The sequence below is a fragment of the Hyperolius riggenbachi genome, chromosome 10, assembly GCF_040937935.1.
Source record: "Hyperolius riggenbachi isolate aHypRig1 chromosome 10, aHypRig1.pri, whole genome shotgun sequence".
NCBI lineage: Eukaryota > Metazoa > Chordata > Amphibia > Anura > Hyperoliidae > Hyperolius > Hyperolius riggenbachi.
In genome coordinates, this window is record NC_090655.1 from 76847703 (window position 1) to 76872783 (window position 25081).

Here is a 25081-nt window from a genome sequence, read left to right on the forward strand (position 1 = left end):
CTAATGCCGAAAGGCGTCAAGAGCGGTGGGCGGGTATTAGCAGGGAACGAGCACGTGCGAGCCTTCCCTGAAGAGATGTGGAGCTTCGTGATCAGCATGCCAGCCCGCGATTGTGGCTGGCACGTTGTAAGACAGCTAAAAAAAAGTTATTTACATTATACAGCGATGCAAGCTACTGCAGCACTGTACGGGGGACAGCTTTTTCACTGAGATGTCCCCTCGATTGGCTTACAGGACAATCCCTCTTATAGGCTGATGCCTATAAGAGGAGATCATGAGGATTGGATTATTATGGCTCTGTACAAATTAACAAGCGGACACATGGTTAGAGTTATGATTAGAGTTCGATGTTAGCAGAGTAAAGCCTTGTGCAGACGCTAGATGGAATCTACCATGTGTACAGTAGCTCCCGATCACCTTCGGTGCTTTGACCTGCAATCTGTCAGGCGATTCATCTCAGATGAGTGCTGGCCGAGGGCATTGTTCTCTTACTCACCCCGCCTGCTCGGTCAGTGCTCCTCCTCCCTCCATAGCATCAGAGCATATCATTGGCCTATAGACTAGTAACGTATCTGTGCAACCTTGGCACCAAACTGTTGCCCGAGGGATCGAGTCCTGACAGTCCTTGTACGTGTGTAGGGGGGGGGGATTGGTTACCCTTTAAGCAGAATAAGGGTGTAGAGTCTTACCACACAATGAGTAGAGCAGAATGCAATACATTATACGCAATGAATTATGCTCTACTGGTCGCGCCTAAAACTAAGGGAACCCTAACTGAGAGGGATATGGATGTTTCCTTTTAAACAATACCAGTTGCTTGGATCTCATTGTAGTGGCTGAATCACACACCTGAAACAAGCATGCAGCTAATCCAGTCTGACTTCAGTCAGAGCACCTGATCTGCATGCTTGTTGAGGGGCTGTGGCTATAAGTATTAGAGAGACAGGATCAGCAGGAGAGTCAGGCAACTGGTATTATTTTAAAAGGAAAAATCCATATCCTCCTCAGTTTAGGTTCCCTTTAAAGGACAGATCCGACAAGAAAAAAATAAAAAAAAAAAGGATCTACTTACCCGGGGCTTCCTCCAACCCCTGGCAGCCGATATGCCGCAGCTTCGGGTCCCCTCCGTTGCAGATGTCGACCTCGCCAGGTGGGCATCTTCTGCGCTCCAGTGGCAGGGAGTAGTTCTACCCCTGCACAGAATGCTCCAGGCCACGCGCTCATTCAGGCGATAGCGAGTGGATGCGGCCACGCGCTCATTCAGGCGCAGAATCTGCAATAGAAGGGATTCCAGGACACCAGGGCTGCGGCGAGGGACATATCAGCTGTCAGGGGCTGGAGGAAGCCCCAGGTGAGTAGATCTTGTTTTTTTTTTCCTCTGACCTGTCCTCTAACCTATGCAATTCTGCTTAACACAGTTTAGTGCATGCACCCCATAGTGTCGGCCAGAGCTATAACTTTAAATCTAGAGTTGTGCTTTAAACTTCCTCCCTGACGCTTGGCTATTTCTACACTCCTGAAGAAATGCATTGTGCAGCAATTGCCAAAGAAGACGTCTCCGTTATAATGCGAAAAAGCTAGATAGCAAGGAAGCAGCTCAGGATGAGAAGGAAAATGAGGCACATCTTACACAGGAAGCTGGAACTTAAAATAGCTGATCTTAGGAGGGTCTGCTGGCCGCAATCTTCTGTTCAAACCACCAAAAGCAGCAGTAAATAGGTCTATCCAAATACAGATCAATGAGCATTTTAGCTCCAGAGACCAGAGGCTTTCTGCTGAGTGACCCATTTTAAAAGGGCACAGCGGATCCTAAAATAGGTTTGTTTTACCATAAAGAGCCAGCTCAGATTTTCCAGCCATAAGCCTCAGCAAACCAGTGCATTTCCCACAGTATGTAATTCAGCCACAGGGCGTCCTGCAGAGGCTGACTAACACAAAGCACACAGCTATGTAATCTCATAGGACGGCTGTGATTGCCTTGTACTTTATATCAGATAGGACGGCTGTGATTGCCTTGTACTTTATATCAGAGCGCTGCAGCTTCTGCTGGTAACATTTCACTAACAGTAAGGGCCCTTTTCCACTAGCAATCGCTAGCGTTCACGCTGAACGCTAGCGATTGCTGAATCGCAATTACCGGCGATTCCCAGACGTTCGCGGCCGCGATTTTGCTATGCTATGCACTGCATAGCAAAATCGCGGCAATTATCGCTCTGCCGCGCGTTCGCGTTCCCGGCAAAAACTAATCGCGGTAGTGGAAATGACCTACCGCGATTCCCATGTTAAAAAGCAAACCGTAGCGATTGTAAAATCGCTAGCGGTTTGCGTTTTTGCGATTCAGCCAGCGCAAACGCGCTGGAGGAAAAGGGCCCTAATAGGGTAGCAGGTGAATTATCACTCTTATCTAAAGCACTGTAATCCTGAATTTAATGCCAAATATAGATATTTTTATATAGTGTTTTAGTGTTGTCTATTTCTATTTCCCTCAATTCCCAACAACTGAAAGACATTCCGGCTACTGGTGCTTATTTTAATGAAACGGTACAAGTACGGTACATTAGATAGATCTCTCACAGTTAAATTATTCAGGATACCCACTAGCACATTTATTTTCTGGTTTCAGCATCACAAAACATTCCTATATCAATATATTGCTGTATATTGGTATGTAGCCCCGTCATCCCAGTAATGTTTAGCTATGCATATATGCTCCTCCTAGAGCAGGGGTAGGGAACCTATGTCCCGAACCATATAGCCAATGTGGCTCTTTTGATGGCTGCATCTGGCTCACAGACAACTCAGTAGGGGTTGATTCACTGAGCTACACTGCTCAAGCAGCACAGCTTAGTGTGGCAGCGCAAGTAACATTTTCCAAGTAGGCACACTACTGCTGTAGCATGCACTACTAGCTTACTCGCACTCCCCCCAAAACTAACTGCTGCTCCAATTGTCCATGTCAGGTCCAGAGACTTTGTAAGACGAGATTCTCGCACTTTGGCCCAATAGGCTGCCTGTCAAGTGACATGCAGCCTATTGGGCTAATCAAAGGATGAGGATCTTGTCCTACAAAGTGAATCAACCCCCAAGTCGGCTAGCTAATTGTACAAGCTGTTAGTGCATATTTCTCCTGTCTTGCTCTCAGGGAAATTGCTGATGCTGCTGCAACCCAAGATAAGCTGAAGATGTGTCTGAAACTTCCACTGCTCCAGAGGATGAACTGTATACACATCACTATGGCAACAAGGTCGTGAGCCCTCTGCTGCGCATGTGTACTGTGCCAGTTTGTAACATATTGTATGGCTCTCAGGGAGATACATTTTAAAATATGTGGCGTTTATGGCTCCCTCAGCCAAAAAGGTTCCTGACCCCTGTCCTAGAGCATTCTGAGGGACCAGGAATATTTTATATTGGCTTCGGAACTTTCAGCAAACAAACATTCTGCAGCAATGTACCTACCAGGACTAAAAATGTTGCCACCTGTGATACATTTTAGAATGCAAATCGAGTGAAGAACAAGTGAAGAAAAATTTTATGGGCAACCACAGACTAAACACAGTAGAGTCCTGGAACTCAACTAACCAGTAGTCTCAACCAACCAGCAGAAATCGCCGGCAGTACTCACAATAGTGAAAGCCAACTCCTTAGGCTGTGTGTAGGCTCTGCTGCACTTAAACAGAGCCTGAAGCTGAATTTTTTACCTCTTTTTTATTGTGCAGCCATATTCAGCATTAAATTCCAAGCCGATTTGCTGCATTCTCACGGCAGAACCAGTTATTTATGCCCCGAAACACCCTAGCTAAATTCTCTGACTTTCCATGTCGCAGATTTTGCTGCCAGGAAGAGGCAGAGCTGCGCGCTCTGCCTCTTTTCCAGTCAATCTCCACTACTCTCGGTGAATGGAGACAGAGGGGCAGGGAGAGGCAGAGATTGACTGGAGAAGAGGCAGAGCTACTATGCACAGCTCTGCCTCTTCCAGGAAGCAGAATTATGCGATCCTGGAATTTATTTAGAGCATTTATGGAGGTTCTCCCGCTGGAATGTGGCAAAACAACTTGGATTTTAATGCTGGAGATGGCTGCACAATAAAAAGAGGTAAAAAATTCAGATTCTTTAACTGGGTTTCACAGCTCCCCGAAGCAGGGGCGCTTTTAAGCATAGGCAATACAGGCCATTGCCTGGAGTGCCATAATGGTCCTGGGGCGCCATGTTGCTGGATTAAGCCCCGCCCTCAAATGAAGACCCATCCCCAGACTAAGCCCCGCCCCATGGGTGTTCTATTACTTGCTTCTGCTGCATCTGCTCAGTGTAAGTTGCAGGTAGCTGTCGCTGTGTCCCTCTGTGCCTTCTCTGCCCACATTACATGTATTTTCTGGTGAAACGCTGCCGCATAGCATATTTTCAAGTGATACGCTGCCACAATAATTTTTTTTTTTGTTAACATTGAGTCTCAAGCAACCAGAAAGCACACTTATCTGCCATCAGCCAATCCTCATCAGTGCCGGATAACAGAGACTCTACAGCAATTTATAAACATTTTAAAAAAATAAATAAATAAAAATAAGTTATTTTATTAATTTCGTTACTTTTACTACTACTTTCTCTTTAAAGGAGTACTGTAGGGGTGAAAAATAAAGCGTTGAACTTACCTGGGGCTTCTAATGGTCCCCCGCAGACATCCTGCACCCATGCAGCCAGTCACCGATGCTCCAGTCCCGCCTCCGGTTCACTTCTGGAATTTCAGTCTTTAAAGTCAGAAAACCACCGAGCCTGCGTTGCCGCGTCCTCGCTCCTGCTGACGTTCCCAGGATCGTACTGCGCAGGCCGTACCAGGCCTGCGCAATACACTCCTGGTGACGTCAATGGGAGCGAGGACACGGCAACGCAGGCTCAGTGGTTTTCTGGCTTTAAAGACGGAAATTCCAGAAGTGAACCGGAGGCGGGGACCGGAACATCGGTGAGTGACTGCGTGGGCACAGGATGTCTGCGGGGGACCATTAGAAGCCCCGGGTAAGTTCAACTCTTTTTCCCCTGACCCCCCTACAGTACTCATTACTGGGGTGGTACGCAGCGTGACCAAGCGTCAGGAGACGCGAAACGGCCGTCGCTAACCACCTTTATGCCCACCACCCACCTCCACTACGATGTCCCACTAATCAAAGAACATGTAAGATCCAACCATGCACGAATGTTTATACGCAGTGTTTTTTGAAAATGAAGAAGTTTGCTGTACTGTTTTACTGTCACCAATGCGGAAATAAATCCAGAGACGGAAGGTGCACGCTCCTGTGATTTCTTGTATACTTGTGATTGGGTTCTTTCTTCAGTAGTTTACGCGGAGCACACGTCTAGTGACACACAGTTATGAAGTGCATGTAGTGGGGCTTGTAGCCATTTGCCTGTGTAACAAACACAGAGGACTATCTTCTTGTATGTTGGAAGTGCCACACACTTGATTTTTTCTCTTTTGACTGACATTTGCACCATCTTGTAGATAAACCCAGTCGGCAAAAAGAAAGCAAGTGCTTCTAAGGCCTGGTTCACACGGCAAGAGCTTTTTTTTAGTGCTAAGGATTTGAAAAGCTCTTGCTAATGCAATGACTAATCACAAAGAGAGAGAAAGCCCATATAGCAAGCACCACTTATTGAGGTATATAATCATTTATTAGAACAATATATAGAAAAAATACATGCATCTCTGACATGTTGGAGTATTCAAACACATGTACATAAAAACAATTAAAACCGACCATATGGTCGCAAATGGTAACAGCTGCAAACAATCATGTCCATATAAGTGATTAACAAACAATTAGATTGCCACTATGTAAATCACTAAAGAATAGCAATAATATGCTCAAATAGCTACCCCAGTGTGCATCAAAATAGAGCACACTCAAGGTTGAACCCGGGTTCAGTAAAGTGCAAGGCATATAAGTGAAAACATACATCCACCAATAAATATATAAGAGAAAACATTCAATGAACAAGAATATGTAGAAAAAATAAATATATATATATATAAATGTGAAGGACTGCTATATACACAGTAATCTAGGAGCAGCCTATACCTGGAGTGCACAGTGAGAAAGAGAAGTGCAAAAAAAGGAAGGAGGATACTTAGCCCAGGAAGACCAGAAGGCAGGACAGTGCAGCTGAAGATGTAGGGGAGTCCCTTCAAGACAGTCCCGCAAGCTCCGCGGGCGTCACCCCGCTTTGGAAGGAGAGGAGAGGGATATCCCTCTCCTCTCCTTCCAAAGCGGGGTGACGCCCGCGGAGCTTGCGGGACTGTCTTGAAGGGACTCCCCTACATCTTCAGCTGCACTGTCCTGCCTTCTGGTCTTCCTGGGCTAAGTATCCTCCTTCCTTTTTTTGCACTTCTCTTTCTCACTGTGCACTCCAGGTATAGGCTGCTCCTAGATTACTGTGTATATAGCAGTCCTTCACATTTATATATATATATATTTATTTTTTCTACATATTCTTGTTCATTGAATGTTTTCTCTTATATATTTATTGGTGGATGTATGTTTTCACTTATATGCCTTGCACTTTACTGAACCCGGGTTCAACCTTGAGTGTGCTCTATTTTGATGCACACTGGGGTAGCTATTTGAGCATATTATTGCTATTCTTTAGTGATTTACATAGTGGCAATCTAATTGTTTGTTAATCACTTATATGGACATGATTGTTTGCAGCTGTTACCATTTGCGACCATATGGTCGGTTTTAATTGTTTTTATGTACATGTGTTTGAATACTCCAACATGTCAGAGATGCATGTATTTTTTCTATATATTGTTCTAATAAATGATTATATACCTCAATAAGTGGTGCTTGCTATATGGGCTTTCTCTCTCTTTGTGATTAGTCATATCTTTTTTGAGCCCTAGCACACTTTCTCTTCTCAAGTGTTGCGGACACCACTCTGTGTTCTTGCTAATGCAATGCTATCAGGGATTTTTATAAAATCGCATCGCTCAAGTGGGATCAAACACATAGCATTACATTAGCAAGAGCTTTACAAATCACAAAGCGCAAGCGCTCAGAAAAATCTCTTGCAGTGTGAACCAGCCCTAAGGTAGGCATTACACGATTACACTGTACTACAGGTAACGCACTTACACACATCTTGTGCAATTCAATGGCTGTTTCAAACAGTCCATGTTTTTATGTTCGTTGTTTAAAATTTGACAGCTTAATTTTTTTTTTTTAAATCTTGTTTCTACTTACAATTCTTAGTCATGCAAGTAAATGGGGGAGGTTTATTTGCTGGTAGAGCATTTACAGTTTGCTATATAGCTGTGCCTCTCAGTTCCTCATCCTCACGAAAATAACAGACCCTCTTTGTCCAAACAGCAGTATTACAAATGATTTTCAACATAATGAAAAAAAAAAAAGTTTGTCCAGCTGGGTTGTGGGTGTTATGCCTGGTACACACCATGCAATTTCCCGTCAGATAGAAGGGTCAAATCAATTATTTCCAACAGGGCCGATCGGATTTCCAATCGACTTTCTGTACACATGCTTGACTAAAGTCGGCTGAGGTGGCTGAGAACCACCTCAGCCAATAATAAGGAATATGTACAAAGGTACCCCGATCCCCGACCCGCAAGTGATCTGTCCAACGGATCAACTCACCCCCAGCAAACAGCTAATTCCTTTGTACACGCCGCTCCCTCGCATGACGTAACGCACACACTACTCCATTGCTCTTTTGCTTAACAGTAGGCGTCACCAGCTACAGAGCCGATTCACGCCTGTGCAGCCTGGCCCAGTGATGTCACCCAAGGAGATTGGGGCATGGTCCCCGATGGGCGACATCCATCAAAGGTGTGCATGCAAATCTGAAGCGACAACAGACTTCTGAAATAATTGTATAAGTAGCACAGATAATAAATAGATCATCATTAGCAAAGAGTCTCATATTGTTTTCCAGTACAGCAGGAGTTAAAACACTTGAGTAGTTATCTATGCAAAAGAGCTTCTCTGAGCTACCTTGGTGGAACTCAGTCCAATGAGAAAGACAGCTAAAGGCCAGAAAGCCACTAGAAGCGATTTAAAAACTCTTGCTAATGTAATGCTATGGGTGTGATCCCACTTGATTTTATAACTATCCCCCATAGCATTGCATCAGCAAGAGCTTTTTCAAATCACTAGCGATTAGAAATCGTTCCTAGTGGGTCTCTGGCCTGAGATGAGGTTTTACTGTATGAGAGCTCACAGGGTCATTACTTCTGCTTGTTTTACAGCTTTAACTACAGAGTGTGGATTCTAAACTGCAACTGTGATAGTCTAATGTAATGTTAAGCTATATTAAGCTATATAAAACTGAAAAAACTGAAAATGTCCAAACTGCCATTTGATAATTTCCAGCATGTCTGGCCTGCTTCCGATCAATTTCGAGATCAGTACTGCACTGATCCCACTCGATCCGAACAGGTTGGATATGCTTGAAATAATAGAACAACGAAAAATTTCCAGTTGATCTGATGGGAAGTTGCATGGTGTGTACCAGGTATTAGCCACATGCTTGTTTCAGCTGTGTGAATCAAACACTACAGCAGCCAAAGAGATCAGAAGGACAGCTAGGCAATTGGCATTGTTTAAGGCTAATTTCACACCAGGACGTTGCGTTAGAGGGGGTGTAAAGGTCGCATAACGTCCCCCTAACGCAACGCCTGGTGGTGCTGGATCTGGACGTCAGAGTGAGCCGCGTTGTGCAGCTCACTCTGGCGTCAGTGATGCCGTGATGCGCACTCTTGTGCGCATGCGGCATCACGTGGTCCCGCCGGCCAATCGCCGCACAGAGCGGCTGCTCCAGGATGTAAACACTGCACGTCACAACGTGCAGTGCATAATAATTAGCCATGTGCCTGGCTGCTCTCCGCTCCTCCCCAACACTACTGAGCATGTGCAAGCAGTCTAACGCGGCTCAACCGCGTCCAAAGTACTGCATGCAGTACGTTGTCTTGTGACGCAGCGTTACAATGTAACGCAACGTCCGCACTGTGAACAGCCCCATTGATTTTTCATTACTGTGCGGTGGGCTGCGTTACAGGCTGCTCTAACGTGCGCCTGTAACGTCCCACTGTGAAACCAGCCTAAAAGGACCCAAGCCAAGCCAAAAGGACTTAACTCCCCTCCTCTTGTTTCTCCCCATTCCCTTTAGATTGTAAGCTCGCAAGGGCAGGGCTCTCTCCCCATTTTGTGTCTTGGAAATCATTATACATTTTATTCATCATGTTACTTTTATCACTGCCATTACCACTTCTGTATTTTGTATTCTGTATGCTGTATTATTTCTTGTATTTTGTCACTAATTATGTATCTTGTATATTAGTGTATACCATTGTCTATTTATGTACCCCATGTTTGTTTCTTACTTTGTACAGCGCCACGGAATATGTTGGCGCTTTATCAATAATAATAACAATAATAAAAAGGAAATACAATCTGCTTTATGTCCATAATAGCAAAATGATCACTTTAATGAAATGCAATACACACAATCTTTTTGCCTTTCTTCATTCTTCCAGGTGTAAAGTCCTCATGTGCCAAGCAGTAAATAAGAAACTGAAGCCAGACTATTTCATGATAAGCAATAGGTCAATATTAATTTAGCATTCCTTGTAGATTAGGATTCCAGAATTTAATGAAACAAGCTTTCCTACAGCCAACAAGGAACAGAAAATGATTGGTAAATAATGTACTCACCAAAGCAAAACTCTGCCTTTGGTCTTAGCTTGGTGGCATCGCTCACCTGCCGAGACAGCGGGATGTGACTAAACAAAATCAACAGGCACAAGATCCCAAGCAAACACATCAATTTAACACTGAGAAAGGAAACAGTTTTAAAGTGCCCCTGTAACAAAAATAATGCCCACCAGGGGGTACGTACCTCGGGAAGAGGAAGCTTCTGGATCCTACAGAGGCTTCTCCCATCGCCACCAGCAGAGGCGGATCCAGAGGTGCGACCCCTGGAAGTCCGCTTGTCGGCACTGAGTGCAGGCGCGCTAGCGGCTTTCTGCTCGAGCTCCATCGGAAATAGCAGAGCCTGATCGGGTCCACTCTACTGTGCAGGTGCGAGCCTTCTGCGCATGAGCAGTGGAGCAGACCCGATTGGGCTCAGCTCTTCCACCGGAGCCCGAGCGGAAAGCCGACAGGGCGCATGTGCAGGAAAGCCACGGTTATTATTATTGTTGTGGACTGTTTGAGGAGGCCAGAGCTGGATTGAGTTGGCTGAAAAGGACAGGGGAAGCCTCATTAGGATCCAGAGGCTTCACCCTTCTGAGATATCTGTTTTTGTTTGTTTGCTTTAATTAAATACCTCTGGGGGGATACTTGCCTTTAGAGGGGGAAGCCTCTGGATCCTAACGAGGCTTCCCCAACCCTCCAGTGTCCCAGCAATCCAGCGATGCAGCCCCCGAACTGCGGCAATGTAAATATTTACCTACCACGATCCTGCGCAGGCACACTAGCAGCTCTCAGTTTGGTTTAAGGCAGAAATAGCGGAACCCAATCAGATCCGCTCTACTACGCAGAATCCTTTGCACCTGCACAGTAGAGCAGATACAATCAGGTTCGGCTATTCCTACCTTACCCGAACGAAGGATCCCGGCAAGGTAAATATATCATTGCTTGTCAGGAGGGGGGGGGGTGGAGTTTCGGGGAGCCAGCGCTGGATTCCCAGCAGCTACAGGGGATGGGGAAGCCTCATTGGGACCCTGAGGCTTCTCCCTCCCCAGGTAAGTATTCCACAAAGCAGGGCTGTGGAGTCGGAGTCGGAGCAATTTTGGGCGTCTGGAGTCGGATTTGGGAAAAAATGCACCGACTCCGACTCCTAATGGATTTAAACTGTACTTAAAATAGAAAATATGAAAAAAAAATTATATTTTTCAGATAATAGTCATCATAAATAATTTATACATACAGTAATAGCTGTGCTTAGTCCACAAAAATGAAATCAACCAATCAAAATTAGTTACTTGTGCTGCTTCAATAAAGCAGTCCCCGTATTTTTAAAGTCAGATATACACATCTGATTGTGACTGTATATAAGATGTGTACACAGGAATCTCTCATATATACTAAATAACATCTATGCTGTAAGTATAAAGCCTGATGTGTAGCCGTGTCACTAATAGAGATGGTCAATGAGATGGAAATAATTCTGCGTTGATTCTGATTTATGCAAATGTATGCTTTTGAAATCAAATAATTTGATATGTTGTAAAAATTTGGTTTGGTGACTAAGAATTAAATGGTACCTGAGAAGGATGAAAATGTAAGTTTTATACATACCTGGGGCTTTTTCCAGCCCCCTTCAGGCTAATCAGTCCTTCACTGTCCACCTCCACCACCTGGATCTTCTGCTTTGAGTCCTGGTAATTAAGCCAGTCAGCGCAGTCCGGCCGCATGCCGCTTCCACAGCCAGGAGCGTTCTGCACCTGCGCAACAGTGCTGCGCAGGTGCCGTACGCTCCCGGCGGCGTAGTGTGTGCATGCGCACTATGCCAGACTGGCTCAAGTACCTGGACTCATAGCAGAAGATCCAGGTGGCGGAAGAAGACAGCAAGGGACCGATTAGCCTGAAGGGGGCTGGAGGAAGCCCCAGGTATGTATACAACTTTAATTTCATCTGTCTCAGGTTTACTTTGTTACACAGTAGCACTATACTCTACATATGCACTCTCCACAGAGCTGCAGGGAATCCACTGAGAATGTTGTGCACATTGAACACAGATGTGTTGTCTATCACCCATAAACCTGGTTCAGATTGTGCATGAAGAATGTGTAATAGAGGAAGAATCTCCTTATTCCCCTGCAGAGTACCTGCACATCACTCTTACATGTACCCACAGTTACATTGCCTAGGGCCTGATAGATGTCCTTTGTTCCGGTCTGTACCTTTACAACTTTACAAGTACTCTTACCAAGGACTAGTTTTAGTCTATGACTAAAGGGAATAAATATGGCAGTCTCCATATCCTTCTCACTTCAGTTGTCTTTTAAAATTCCTAAGCGTTGGCAGTGAAGAGACGAATTTCATGTTACATACTTTCAATCAACAAGATTTTAATATGCAAATTAGAGGAGTCGGAGTCGAGGAGTCGGTGGAATCCTAAACTGAGGAGTCGGTGGATTTTTGTACCGACTCCACAGCCCTGCCACAAAGGGCTGTTTTTTTAGTACAGGTTCTCTTTAAGATTCTTATTAAAACTGCCAAATGCTTACCTTTGAGATATACGTTAGCTTCAGACATCCCACAGAGGGAGAACCTGCTGGTAGATTCTGCAGAAAAAAACAAAACAAAAACCTAGATGTAGCAAATTACAGGACATCTGATCAAACAACAAGCTAGTGAAAATACTGGTGTTTAATTCCTATCAAAGGGTTAGCTTTATGAGTCCGCACTCATCAGAATAAAGAACAAGAGCACAAACAACAAAGAGGGCTGAGTGCTTTGTCAGCATTTGCACAGTAATTCCAGCTGTGTGTATTGTCTGTGCCCATCTCACCTGGGGATTGTCCATGTACCACAGCAGGCTGTTCTGGCTGGTGTCCAGAATAAAATACCTTCGCAGGAACTTGCCGCTGTTTTCATGCTCCTCGATGTCCAGGAAGCCACAAATGCGATTCTGTCGATCCACATAAGGCATGTCTGGACTGGAACATTACCCTGTGTCAGATGAATCAACATGGTGAGGAACTTACAGAGAGCAGAACACAGCTACATATCTGATTCTCTCTTCATCAGACCATGACAGAAATAAAAGGTCGAGACTGCTGGCTAAGATACACCCCCATTCTGTCTCAACCATAATCATTTCCCTGTGCATTAGAGTGGATGAACATTAGCTAGCCATCAGTACATTTTCTCTCAGATTTACAAGAGCAAGATACAGAATATCCAAGGCAAAAGCCCCATACCCACGCTCAACAGTGGTCTTTTATGCAGCACAATTATCAAACCACTTTTGTTGTGAAACAAGTTGAAAAACCAGCAAAAAGTCGCTTGCTATTGTTCATACAACTGATAAGACTGAGAAGAAGTCAATGCACCTGTTGCATTGACGTCTTCTCAGTGTTATCAGTTGTGCGTGTGTATGGGGTTTAAGATAGTGACTATGGTAGGGATTAGCTTGGGAGCTCCTTTGTGGGACAGTCAGTGACATTGATCCAGTATAGCACTGTGGATTATATCAGAACTATATAAACACACAAAAATAATACTGTGCAGAGTACAATAGTGAAAATCAGAACTCAATCAATCACGTTTAGCCATACACCACGACAAAGATTTATTTTAGCTTTTACTGCTGTTTGTGTACCCACCCACGTTGCTGTTGTGATTTCCATTCATTATAATAAATGGTAATGGCAGTGCATTTGCATGTATTTGATTGGCAACCATGCATTAACGCATGAAACGTCACAGCAGTCTATGCACGTCTGATGTCCATGCAAATTGCATCACTGTGCGCTCCCAAATAGTCATCTTCAAACACGCAAGTGAGAAAGGAGTTCTCTACAAAAACAAGCTTCTTTATCTGTGTCTCTGCTGGGAGGAACTCAGAAATAAAGCTATGCTTAGGGTCAGCTGGATAGCGTACTGGTAAGGCTGTTGTCTTTTTAGAAGGATTTGAGTCTTTGACCAAGGATCGAATCCCAGCTCAAGCTAGTGTGTAAAACAATAGAGAGTCTTTGGGCAAGGCTTCCTACTGATCCTGATCGCTCGTGCAGCGCACCCCAAGTGGCTGCAGCTCGAAGCGCTTTGAATCAGACAGGAGAAAAGCATGGTATAAATGTTCTGTGTGTGTGTCTAGTACTCCAGGGACCTTAAACAGAATGTGTGATCCAATGAAATCCATTTAGACATTGATGCAAAATGACTTGAACAGACAGAAGACGTTTGTTGCAGAAATAATGCAAGACTACGTAACGTTAACTTGTTACCAGCAGTTCTATTGGGTGACATTAACCGCAACTAAGATACATCCACAAGCACTTCCAACAGACACAAGCTGCTCTTAACTAGTCTATTTACAGACATTTTAGTTATATATAAAGGGTGGATGAATAGACCATCAACTGCTTTCTTGTTGTTTATGTAGACATCAGTTCTGGGCTCCTCACACAGACTGGTGTCCTTTTCTCTGCCTTTTCCAAGCAGAGTCACACTTCTCTTGTTGCAAAAATTCTCTTATTGGAATTTCAGCCCTTCCTGCTCAAATGGAACATTGCATGTAAGGTTTTATTCAAACACACATACATACACACATTAGGCAAGTTCTGGAGAGTTAAAGCAGAACTCAAGAATGCGCTACATTACAGCTGTCCTTCCTCCCTTCCTTTGCATAGTTTCTTCCTTCCGTAATAAGCTTTGAAATACTGCTGAAGAACAATGTTCTGAGACTGAAAACTCAGTGCACTGTGGAGGAATTTAACGGAGATAGTTTGAGTTTTTTAAACCCCTGCGCTAAATAAATGAGCGAGCCCAAGGTACACACGCATGATCAATGTCGCCTGAGGTGGCCGATAACTGCCTCAGCCGATAATCATGCGTGTGTAGAGCGGCCCACGCCCGCCGCTCTGCAAGCGACGTGGATCAACTTGGCAGAGCGATGGCCAACTCCATTGTGTCCCCCGTCCGCCATGTGTCGTAACATATGCGTCACTGTCTTCCCTCCACCCCCTCAGTCACATGACATGCTGGGATGTGAGGGGAAAAAAAAGTCTGTAGAGAGCAGCAGTTTTCACTATTGGTCTTACATTATTAAGGCGCATTATTGTGTGTTTCAAATGACAACTGACCAATTTTATGCTTTTAGGAAGAACAAATTACTGAATAAATAATAGAGACATCTGACTGCATGAACCTGTGTTTGGTGCAAATAGATTTAAAGCGGAACTGAAGAGTATTTTAAAACAAACTTTCACTTACCTGGAGCTTCTGCAAGCCCCCAGTAGCCTTCCTGTCCCTCGCCGGTCCTCCACGTTCCTCCGTTCTCCCACCGCTGCTCCGTTTCGTTCCTCGACCTCAAAGTCGAGGGGCCACAAGCGTATCCTTTTTACGCGTCCCCACCTGCAACAGCGCTATTGCAGACTGGAACGCGAGGAAGGATACATGTGACCACAGCAGTGCAGTTGCAGTGGCGAAACCGAAAGTAGCTGGCACGGGAGAGCGGAGGATCGTGGAGGACCGGCGAGGGACAGGACGGCTACTGGGGGCTTGCACAAGCCCCAGGTAAGTGAAACAGTTTGTTTTAAAATCTTCTTCAGTTACGCTTTAAGCCAGCCTCTCTACTAATAAATGGACAGCTTTTATGATCACTTAGGGCTGGGGCCCACGAGCAGCACTTTTGCAGCTCTCACTGATGGACAGCCATCAGCAAAGTGCCGCAACAATGGAACTGCATTCCTTCAAGATCGCTCCAGGGATCGCACACAAATTCATGGTGTTTTGTGATTGGAAAAGCGCCGCTAGTGGGCCTTCAGGCCCAAGGTTCGTTACTTGATCCCTCGGGCAAAAGTTCATGGCTCAGTGCTGTACGGCCTTGGACACACTAGAGCACTTTCTGGAACGATTTTGGAGTTTTGAGAATCACTGGCACCTGTGAAAAAGCTTTGCTAATGCAAGGCTATGGTGCTGAGCCCACTAGAGTGACTGCTATTTTGGAAATCCCAATTGCAGGACGTCTAGCATTTTGTGAGCGTTTGTATCCAAATACATAGTATACGAGTTTGCTTTAATCACCGGAAAACACAGCTGCAATCCCCTGTAAAGCGCTTACACAAAGCACTAGCTATTGCAATAGTGCTTTGCGATTAATAGTGTGTCCCAGATCTACAGTTGCATCAGCAACCCGGAGGCTAGCAACACACCTGTCAATATGGAGCAAAGGAGAGGAATGATGTGCAGTGCATGATGGAGTATCTTCCAGCAGGCTAGGTGAAAATAGAACAAAGAGTTTGGGGAAGGGGGGGTCATTCAGGTGTTGGATGTCGCTTAAGATCCAGCATGCCCGATCTTTAGGCAACGTCCAGAGGGCTCCACACAAGTCAGATTCTCACCCCAAGGTGGTCCTTAAAGAGTAACTGTCAGGCTGCAGAAGCTAATTTAAACCTCTATTCTCCTGTGTTAAACAGTTTAGAAGGAAGCTCAAAAGCCATTAGTGAAGATAAACATTTCAGTTACCTTTGATGTGTGCTTATCTTAAAGTCTGTTATAGACCCATAAAGACGCAAGCCGCAGCTAAACTGCAAAGCATTCTGGGGCCCTCCCCTCGGCTGCTAATGAGACGGTACAGGAGCTTCTAATCAGTCCAGCGCGAAGCACTGATAAATCTCGGGGCAGAGTACACTGCAGGACTCAGCTATTGTTCCTAGCCACATGGCTCATTAATATTCACTGCACACCGTGTTGTTCAAGAACGAGCTTATCTGTGATCAGAAGCAGGCAGGACATGACGACACATTTGGCTTCACAAACATGGAGCCTGCCATGAGCTGTCAGGAGCATCTATCTCTGCATATACTATATACAAATTCTGTGAAATCCAAACGTGGACAGTGAAATGCATATGTAATGTAAGTACAGCCAATCTTTAGCTACTGATATATGTGTTTATTTTCTCTGAGACCCTATACCTAACAGCTCCTCTTTAACGGTTGCATTTAATCCAATGTGTGTAGCTAGCTTAAGGGCTCATTACCAGTAGGTGCGTTTTGAGTGGTTTTCCTGATTGCATACGGGATTTCCCAGTTGCCGGAATGCCCATGTTAAAAAGTAAAGGAGCCATACACCATGCGATAATGGGCAGATTCGATTTCTGCCCGAAATTGGTCGCATTGTCAATCTGGTATGCTCTTGGCTGCACCAATTATCCGATTCGATAATAATTATTGAATCCGGTGGTCAATCGGCCGCCAAGTCGATAGGTGTATGGGTACGTTTAATGGTGGTTTGTTTCCACTAGTGTAATATGGTTCTCACTTACATGCCAACGCACCACATTTCATTTCTGTGAGATTTACATTCCAGTCCCATTCAAGGCAACTGCACAGAATTCACAAGTGCACAACGGCATAGCAAAAAGCACAGAAGAATGGCTGCAGTTTATTTTCCCAGTGTGGTTTGTAAATTCCAGTGGAAACCCTCCCTATGCCCCAACTGCCTGTAGATGTTCTTATGGGCTGAGGAAGTACTTCCAATAAATGTACTTAAAATGAATGTGTACCACTTTAAAAATAAAAAAGTCAGATACTCACCTAAGGAGAGGGAAGGCTCGGTCCTAATGAGCCTTCCCTCTCCTCTCCTGGTGCCTGGTCCCGCGCAGGATCTCCCGCAACAGTATTCGACCAGTTCGGTCAAATACTGCCACTTCCGCTGCAGAAGGGATGTTTCGGAAGCCTTCGGGAGCACTCGGGCTCCCGAAGACGGGCCGCTCCATACTACGCATGCGCGAGCGTCCTCTATGACGCAATCGCGCGTGCGTAGTATGGATCGGCCCGTCTTCGGAAGCCCGAGTGCTCCCGAAGACCTCCGAAGTCCATGCGGCGGTGGACGCAAACGGGGGAGCCAACGCAGCACCGAGAGCACCGGGAGAGGAGAGGGAAGGCTCATTAGGACCGAGCCTTCCCTCTCCTTAGGTGAGTAGCTGACTTTTTTTTATTTTTACGGCAGTACCCATTGGCTTTAAAGGACAACTGAGATGACATGTGACATGATGAGATAGACATGTGTATGTACAGTGCCTATCACACAAATAACTAGGCGTGTTCCTCTTTTTTCTTTCTCTGCCTGAAAGAGTTAAACATCAGGTATGAAAGTGACAGTTTCTGCCTGGGTCGGGACCGGGTCAGACTATAGCATAACCCTCACTGACAAGTGATTACAGCCATAAAAGACTTTCCTGTCAATAAATGGCTTCTGAGAGCAGAAGAGATACAAAGGGTCAACAATTCATAAATTTGAGCTCTGGCATACTTCAGTGAAGGTGTCATTGAGCAGAGACAGTAGAAACAGTAAAAACTTAAAAACTAGATTTAAATGTAAAACTGTGGCATACAATGGCTTGCAAAAGTATTCGGCCCCCTTGAAGTTTTCCACATTTTGTCACATTGCTGCCATAAACATGAATCATTTTTATTGGAATTCCACGTGAAAGACCAATACAAAGTGGTGTACACGTGAGAAGTGGAACGAAAATCATACATGATTCCAAACATTTTTTACAAATCAATAACTGCAAAATGGGGTGTGTGTAATTATTCAGCCCCTTCTGAGTGCAGTCAGTTGCCCATAGACGTTGCCTGATGAGTGCTAATGACTAAATAGAGTGCACCTGTGTGTAACTAAAGTCAGTACAAATAAAGCTGCTCTGTGATGGCCTCAGAGGTTGTCTAAGAGAATCTTGGGAGCAACAACACCATGAAGTCTAAAGAACACACCAGACAGGTCAGGGATAAAGTTATTGAGACATTTAAAGCAGGCTTAGGCTACAAAAAGATTTCCAAAGCCTTGAACATCCCACGGAGCACTGTTCAAGCGATCATTCAGAAATGGAAGGAGTATGGCACAACTGTAAACCTACCAAGACGAGGCCTTCCACCTAAACTCACAGGCCAAACAAGGAGAGCACTGTTCAGAAATGCAGTCAAGAGGCCCATGGTGACTCTGGACGAGGTGCAGAGATCTACAGCTCAGGTGGGGGAATCTGTCCATAGGACAACTATTAGTCGTGCACTGCACAAAGTTGGGCTTTATGGAAGAGTGGCAAGAAGAAAGCCATTGTTAACAGAAAAGCATAAGAAGTCCCGTTTGCAGTTTGCCACAAGCCATGTGGGGGACACAGCAAACATGAGGAAGAAGGTGCTCTGGTCAGATGAGACCAAAATTGAACTTTTTGGCCAAAATGCAAAACGGTATGTGTGGTGAAAAACTAACATTGCACATCACTCAGAACACACCATCTCCACTGTCAAATATGGTGGTGGCAGCATCATGCTCTGGGGGTGCTTCTCTTCAGCAGGGACAGGGAAGCTGGTCAGAGTTGATGGGAAGATGGATGGAGCCAAATACAGGGCAATCTTGGAAGAAAACCTCTTGGAGTCTGCAAAAGAGTTGAGAGTGGGGCGGAGGTTTACCTTCCAGCAGGACAACGACCCTAAACATAAAGCCTGGGCAAAAATGGAATGGTTTAAAACAAAACATATCCATGTGTTAGAATGGCCCAATCTAAATCCAATCGAGAATCTGTGGCAAGATCTGAAAAATGCTGTTCACAAACGCAGTCCATCTAATCTGACTGAGCTGGAGCTGTTTTGCAAAGAAGAATGGGCAAGGATTTCAGTCTCTAGATGTGCAAAGCTGGTAGAGACATACCCTAAAAAACTGGCAGCTGTAATTGCAGCAAAAGGTGGTTCTACAAAGTATTGACTCAGGGGGCTGAATAATTACGCACACCCCACTTTGCAGTTATTTATTTCTTGAAAAATGTTTGGAATCATGTATGATTTTCGTTCCACTTCTCACGTGTACACCACTTTGTATTGGTCTTTCACGTGGAATTCCAATAAAATTGATTCAGGTTTGTGGCAGTAATGTGACAAAATGTGGAAAACTTCAAGGGGGCCGAATACTTTTGCAAGCCACTGTATCTAAAAAAAAGGGTGTTTTTTTTTTTTAAAGGAGGATAGATACTATTGTTTTTCTCATCAGTTTATTTTCACCTTGGATGTCCTTTAAAAGCACACCTACTCTTTAATTTGTTTACTAAAAGGCAAAAACTACTCTCATCGGTTCCATAACACCTCAAATCATAAAAAGACACGCACTAACCGGTTACTGCACAGGTGAAACACAAATGTGAAAATGCACTTCCCTTCCCCCAGCCTGCTACAATAACGTGTCAAAGGTAATACCAAGAGTCCACATTCTGCTCTCACTTCCTGAAATTCAATGAAACAGCATGCCTATTAAATTATGTTACAATCTCTGATCATATAAACAAGAAGGTGAATAAAATGTCTGGCAATCCTGTGTGCCAGAAGCGTCCTCAACTAGACTACAGTACAACATATTATACATACAGTAGCTCCCAAGTGTCTCTCTTTCGGAGGGACAGTCCCTCTTTGGGAACCAAATCCCTCTGTCCTTCTTTCTTTTTCATTTTCCCCTCTTTCAGGACTGATGTATGTAAACATATGTATTTTTCTCTAAACTGTATTCCCATCAATTAAACATTTGTTTAATTGATGGGAGTACAGTTTACAGACACTGAAGTCTCTTTTTTTACCGTATTTTCTTATTCAGCCGTCTTCAGCATTAAGCTGGATTGCCGCATCCCTGCGGCAGAACGAGTTATTTATAGCCCAGAAATAGCCCAGCAAAGTTCCAGGGCTGGCAGATTTTCTGCTTCCTCGAAGAGGCTGAGCTCTGCCTCTTCCCTAGTCAATCTCCACCTCTCCCCTCCCCTCTTAGTCTTCTTTCACTGAGAGGGGCGGGGAGAAGCGGAGATTAGTAGAGATTGACTGAAGAAAAGGCAGAGCTACTGCGCACAGCTCTGCCTCTACCAGGCAGCAAAACCTGCGTCATGGAACTTTGCTATGCAATTTCTGGGCCATAAATAACTCGTTCTGCTGCTGGGATGCAGCGAATTAGCTTAGAATTTAATGCTGAAGATGGCTGAATAAGAAAATAAGGTAAAAAGAAAAAAAGAGTTCAGTGTGTCTTTAAATAAACGTGCTTGACAAAGGGCGACAGGCCCAAAACATTGTGCTGGTTTGTTATGCTGTATCACCGCTATTTGATGAAATAAAAGTTTGGAATGATCCTGCCTAGGGTTGAGTCCTACATGGGAATTTTTGCATGCCTGGACTTGATTTTGAGGTGTGATGGTCCTCTTGCCCCACCAGGACTCCCTGTTATATATGTGTGCACTTCCCGGAGGCTGGTGGACTCCATACACATCAGAGTTGAATGATATTTTTTGTTTGTGATATGCATGGTTAGGGGTGTGGTTAGAGTAGTGACAGGGGTGTGTCTTAAAGTGTCCCTCCTTATCTCAAAAAGTTGGAAGGTGTGAGAATACCAGTCTGGGTTATGTCTTGTGCAAAGCAAGACACAGAGTTCCTAATTACATTACGGTACATACAGAAAGTTCGGTGACATATGAACAAGTCACAGTAAGCTCATACTAAGAGGAAATAGCTTAATCATGTTATATCCAGTTTAATTGTGCAATGTGGAAAATAGTATGGGTTTCACGCTATCGACTCATCACAGTATACCACAGCTTCCCATTGGTGTATGACTGATAAGCCTCCAGGGGAAAGTGAAAGAGAATCTATTAACCCTTTCAGACAGAAGTCGTCATGTTACAGCTAATCTACTGGAGCAAAAGGGAAAGTTTGACATTAGTGTCGCTTTAATGTTAGATGACCACTTTCCTCTAACCTTGCTGGTTGGGTTTGCAGCTATGCTCTTGTGCAAATGGCAGAGTCTGCTTGTGTGGAATGCAATGCCGGGCATACACGGCACGTTTCTGGATGCAATTATGTGCGGATCGAGCCGCTGGCTCGATGCCGGCGCATCTCCGCTCGTCCGCACGGATCGATACCTGCTCGTCCCCGCCGGCGCTCCTCATCAGCCGCTCGATTACCCGCTATTGTCTGCCGGCGGGGAATCTATCCGGCAGGTCATCAGACCTGTCGGATATTATCAATCGAGCCCATCAGCGGCTCAATTGATAAGGAAAGAAAGTGCCGTGTATGCCCAGCATAACGCCTGGTACACCATGCAATTTACCGTCAGAGGAGTCGGAGTTTGTGCCGACTCCACAGCTCTGCATATGACTATGGTGGGGATTACACTGTGAGCCTCTCTGAGGGACAGTTAAGGGACAATACAATACACTCTGTACAGCGCTGCGGAATAATTCAGAGCTATATAAATACTAAATAGTAATAAATCCCACAAGAAGGGTAAGGAGTTGTGTGGGGGTCAAGTGATGGCTCTGTGCTGAACAGTGCAAGCTGTTCTCTAACTGAGGAATGTTCAATCTCCTGGCAGCTGCCATTTTTGTGAATTAATCCTGGTCCCTTAAACTCTTTTGCGTCCAATGAAACAAATCTGGAACTTGGGCTTCAATTTTGCATAAACCAACGCTGCTTTGCGCTATCCCTATGAACCGGCAGACTTCCTTATGCAGGCTCTAGCGAGTATGCGGTCTAAACCATTGCCTGAATAGGAGGTTGGGTGGCAGCGCTGCTCAGCTACAAGGGTAGAGGAACAGCAAGGACCATCAGTGGTCAATGCAAAATTAAGACAATTCCATGCTTTTACACTAAACTATTTTCACTTTACACGCCCAATGGGCGGGGCACAGAGGTGTCTGGGAGAGGAGTCATAATTATAGGACTTGGTTGAGACAAGAAAACTTCTCTTTAAAGCTGACAGCTTTGGGCAAAGCTTGAATGACTCACATAGCAATCCTTTTTGCCTGAATGAAGAAATTGCAAGGGATTATATGAAGAGGATATAAAAGTAGAATAACCTATTTGTACTAACTGTACTATATTTTTGCAAGCAACCATTCTTTACTGCACACTCAAAAATAAACTCATGAGATAGTGAATTGTATGTGTAGTACAGCCAAGAAATAGTACATTAGTAGCAAAGAAAAGTTTCATATTGTTTTCCAGTACAGGAAGAGTTAAAAACCTTTATGCAAAAGAGCGTCTCTGAGCTACTGGACCCACTGGGCCCAATACAGTCCTGTTATCTGTAACACTGAAACAGCCAAGAAGAAACAGTGAGAGCCAGCTTGTGATAAGGTTTTACTGAAGGAAAGTTCATTAGCTCCGCTCTGTTGCATAGCTTAAAAGACAGAGTGAGCTTTTAAAACTGCAACTGTGACAGAATGATGCAATGTTATAAAAAAAATGCTATAAAACCGAAAATAAAAACTTGAGACTTTTTTCTTTGCTACAAATGTTCTATTTGTTATTCACACTACACATGCAATTCATTATATCATTTTTTTTTGCTTCAGATTTGCTTTGACAGGAATAAAGTATTCATTATTTTAATGCAACGTTCAGTAAACAGAAGGGAAAACAGCTATTGCTGTCTGAGGAGAGGAAAATATTTGTTGTCACTTCTGTCTGTACAGATTTATTAGACATCTGAAAAAATTCACAAAAAGGACAGGGGAGAACTGGTCTAACTACACTTCATTATCACTGTAACTGTTGGCAGGAAAAAAAAAGTACTTACCTCTTCCTCAAAGCAAACCTGTTCCACGCAATCCCCATGTCAGACAGCTGTACTTCCTTATTGGCCTGCTACCTGCAGACTAAACTTTCAAATATGGGAATGCTTTTAAGATGTGAGTATTTTCTGATAATTATCCCGAGACACAAGTTAAACTGCCTACAAACATCAGATGACTGTCAGCTGACCAGTTGTGGTCCCAGGTCTTTATGATCTTGTGCCTTTAGGTCTGTATAAAGCTTTTTACACACGCTAGATGGTTCTCGGCCAGGAACGGCTGTATGGGGTCACCTCTGTTGAGCCTCTCTGGCACAGCATGTGGCAGGGTGGACGAATCGGTGCAAGGATTTGTTCATTACATAGCTGAACTCATCATATCAGCTGCAGTGCAGGCATGGCCGAGTAACGTTTACAGCAATATGTATAGACAAGTACAGTTATTGGCTGCGATGGAGCGTTATCTGCTGCAACGCTCGGAGGATCAGTGGCATAGTTATATAAAGGTGGCCACTAATGGTTAAATTTTTAGCAAAGAATTGTTTGAGCAATTAGACAATTCTGTTTGGATTGGCAGAAAAACTCTGATGATGTTCCCACTCGACTGTGAAGGATTCTTAAAGCAATCGTTCATCGCCAATTTTATGATCAGAAAAATGTTTTTTATAATTGGTTGTGATGGATAGGAAATACAGATTGGTTCGTTGATGGTGTAATAATCAATATATTATGGCAAGTTATTTTCGATTGCATCCATCCGATTGCTTGAAGGATTGTTTACTCAAAGTGAACCAGAGACGAAGCACCCTCATGTATTTTATCATATAGATCAGTGGGAACATTAAAGAAAACACCTACCATGCTTTCTGCTTCATTCTGCACTACTCAGCGTGCTTCTTATCAGCCATGATAATAACCCCGACTGAGCATTCAGTCTGGCTTTGCTATAATGACTCAGCTATAATGATTCCTGAGCAGAGAAAGCAGGGGGCAGGCTTGGGCTTGAAAAGGACAGGAGAGAACACAGACTGAGCTATAAATATTCCTGAGCAAAGCCAGACTGAATGCTCAGTCGGGGATTTTATCAGGGCTGATTAGAAGCAAGCTGTGCAGTGCAGAATGAAACAGAAAGCAAGGTAGGTGTTTTCTCTAATGTCCCCACTGATATATATGGTAAAATACATGAGGGTGCTTCGTCTCTGGTTCCCTTTAAGGGTTATGGTTGCCAGATAGGTTAAGTGAGATTTAATAATGTAAGACAACAGACCATTTATATCACGCTTTTCTCCTGGCGGATTCAAAGCACCAGAGCTGCAGCCACTAGGACGCGTTCTATAGGCAGTAGCAGTATTAGAGAGTCTTGCCCAAGATCTCCTCACTGAATAGGTGTTGGCTTACTGAACAGGAGGACCGGAGATTCGAAACCACGTCTCCTGTGTCAGAGGCACAACCCTTAACTATTACACTATTCAGGAGGTTAGCATTAATTTAGTGTTAAAAATCAATAGCAATAGAGGCACGGAATTCCAGAAGCAAAGCCACTATTAGAATATTGTTAAAGTGGATCTGAAGTAAAAATAAACATATGATATAATTAATTGTATGTGTAGTACAGCTAAAGGGGCCCATACACCTAACGATTTTCCCGCCGATATACAGCCGTTTCGATCACAGTGATCGAAACGGCTGTGAAATCGCCGCGCACACCGCTGACAGAGCAATGGATTTCCGTCCGAAATCCATCGTTCACGTCGACTCCTGTTGATCCATCCGTGCGGAAGATTTTTTTCAAGCGCCGGCGGGTC

The 25081-nt window shown here is 44.3% G+C and overlaps 1 protein-coding gene across 3 annotated transcripts in view; it reads right to left on the minus strand.

Annotated features, from left to right (window-relative positions):
* The window catches only part of PLEKHA1 (pleckstrin homology domain containing A1), a 117189-nt gene that overhangs the window by 46038 nt on the left and 46070 nt on the right, over window positions 1-25081 (minus strand). For all 3 annotated transcript variants that reach the window (XM_068258529.1, XM_068258528.1, XM_068258530.1), the window contains exons 2-4: window positions 12520-12680; window positions 12236-12292; window positions 9717-9762 (exon numbers count right to left, since the gene is read on the minus strand). In XM_068258529.1, the coding sequence (XP_068114630.1) occupies window positions 9717-9762; window positions 12236-12292; window positions 12520-12660 (244 nt within the window). In that variant the 5' untranslated portion in view covers window positions 12661-12680. The remainder of the gene's footprint in view (window positions 1-9716; window positions 9763-12235; window positions 12293-12519; window positions 12681-25081) is intronic.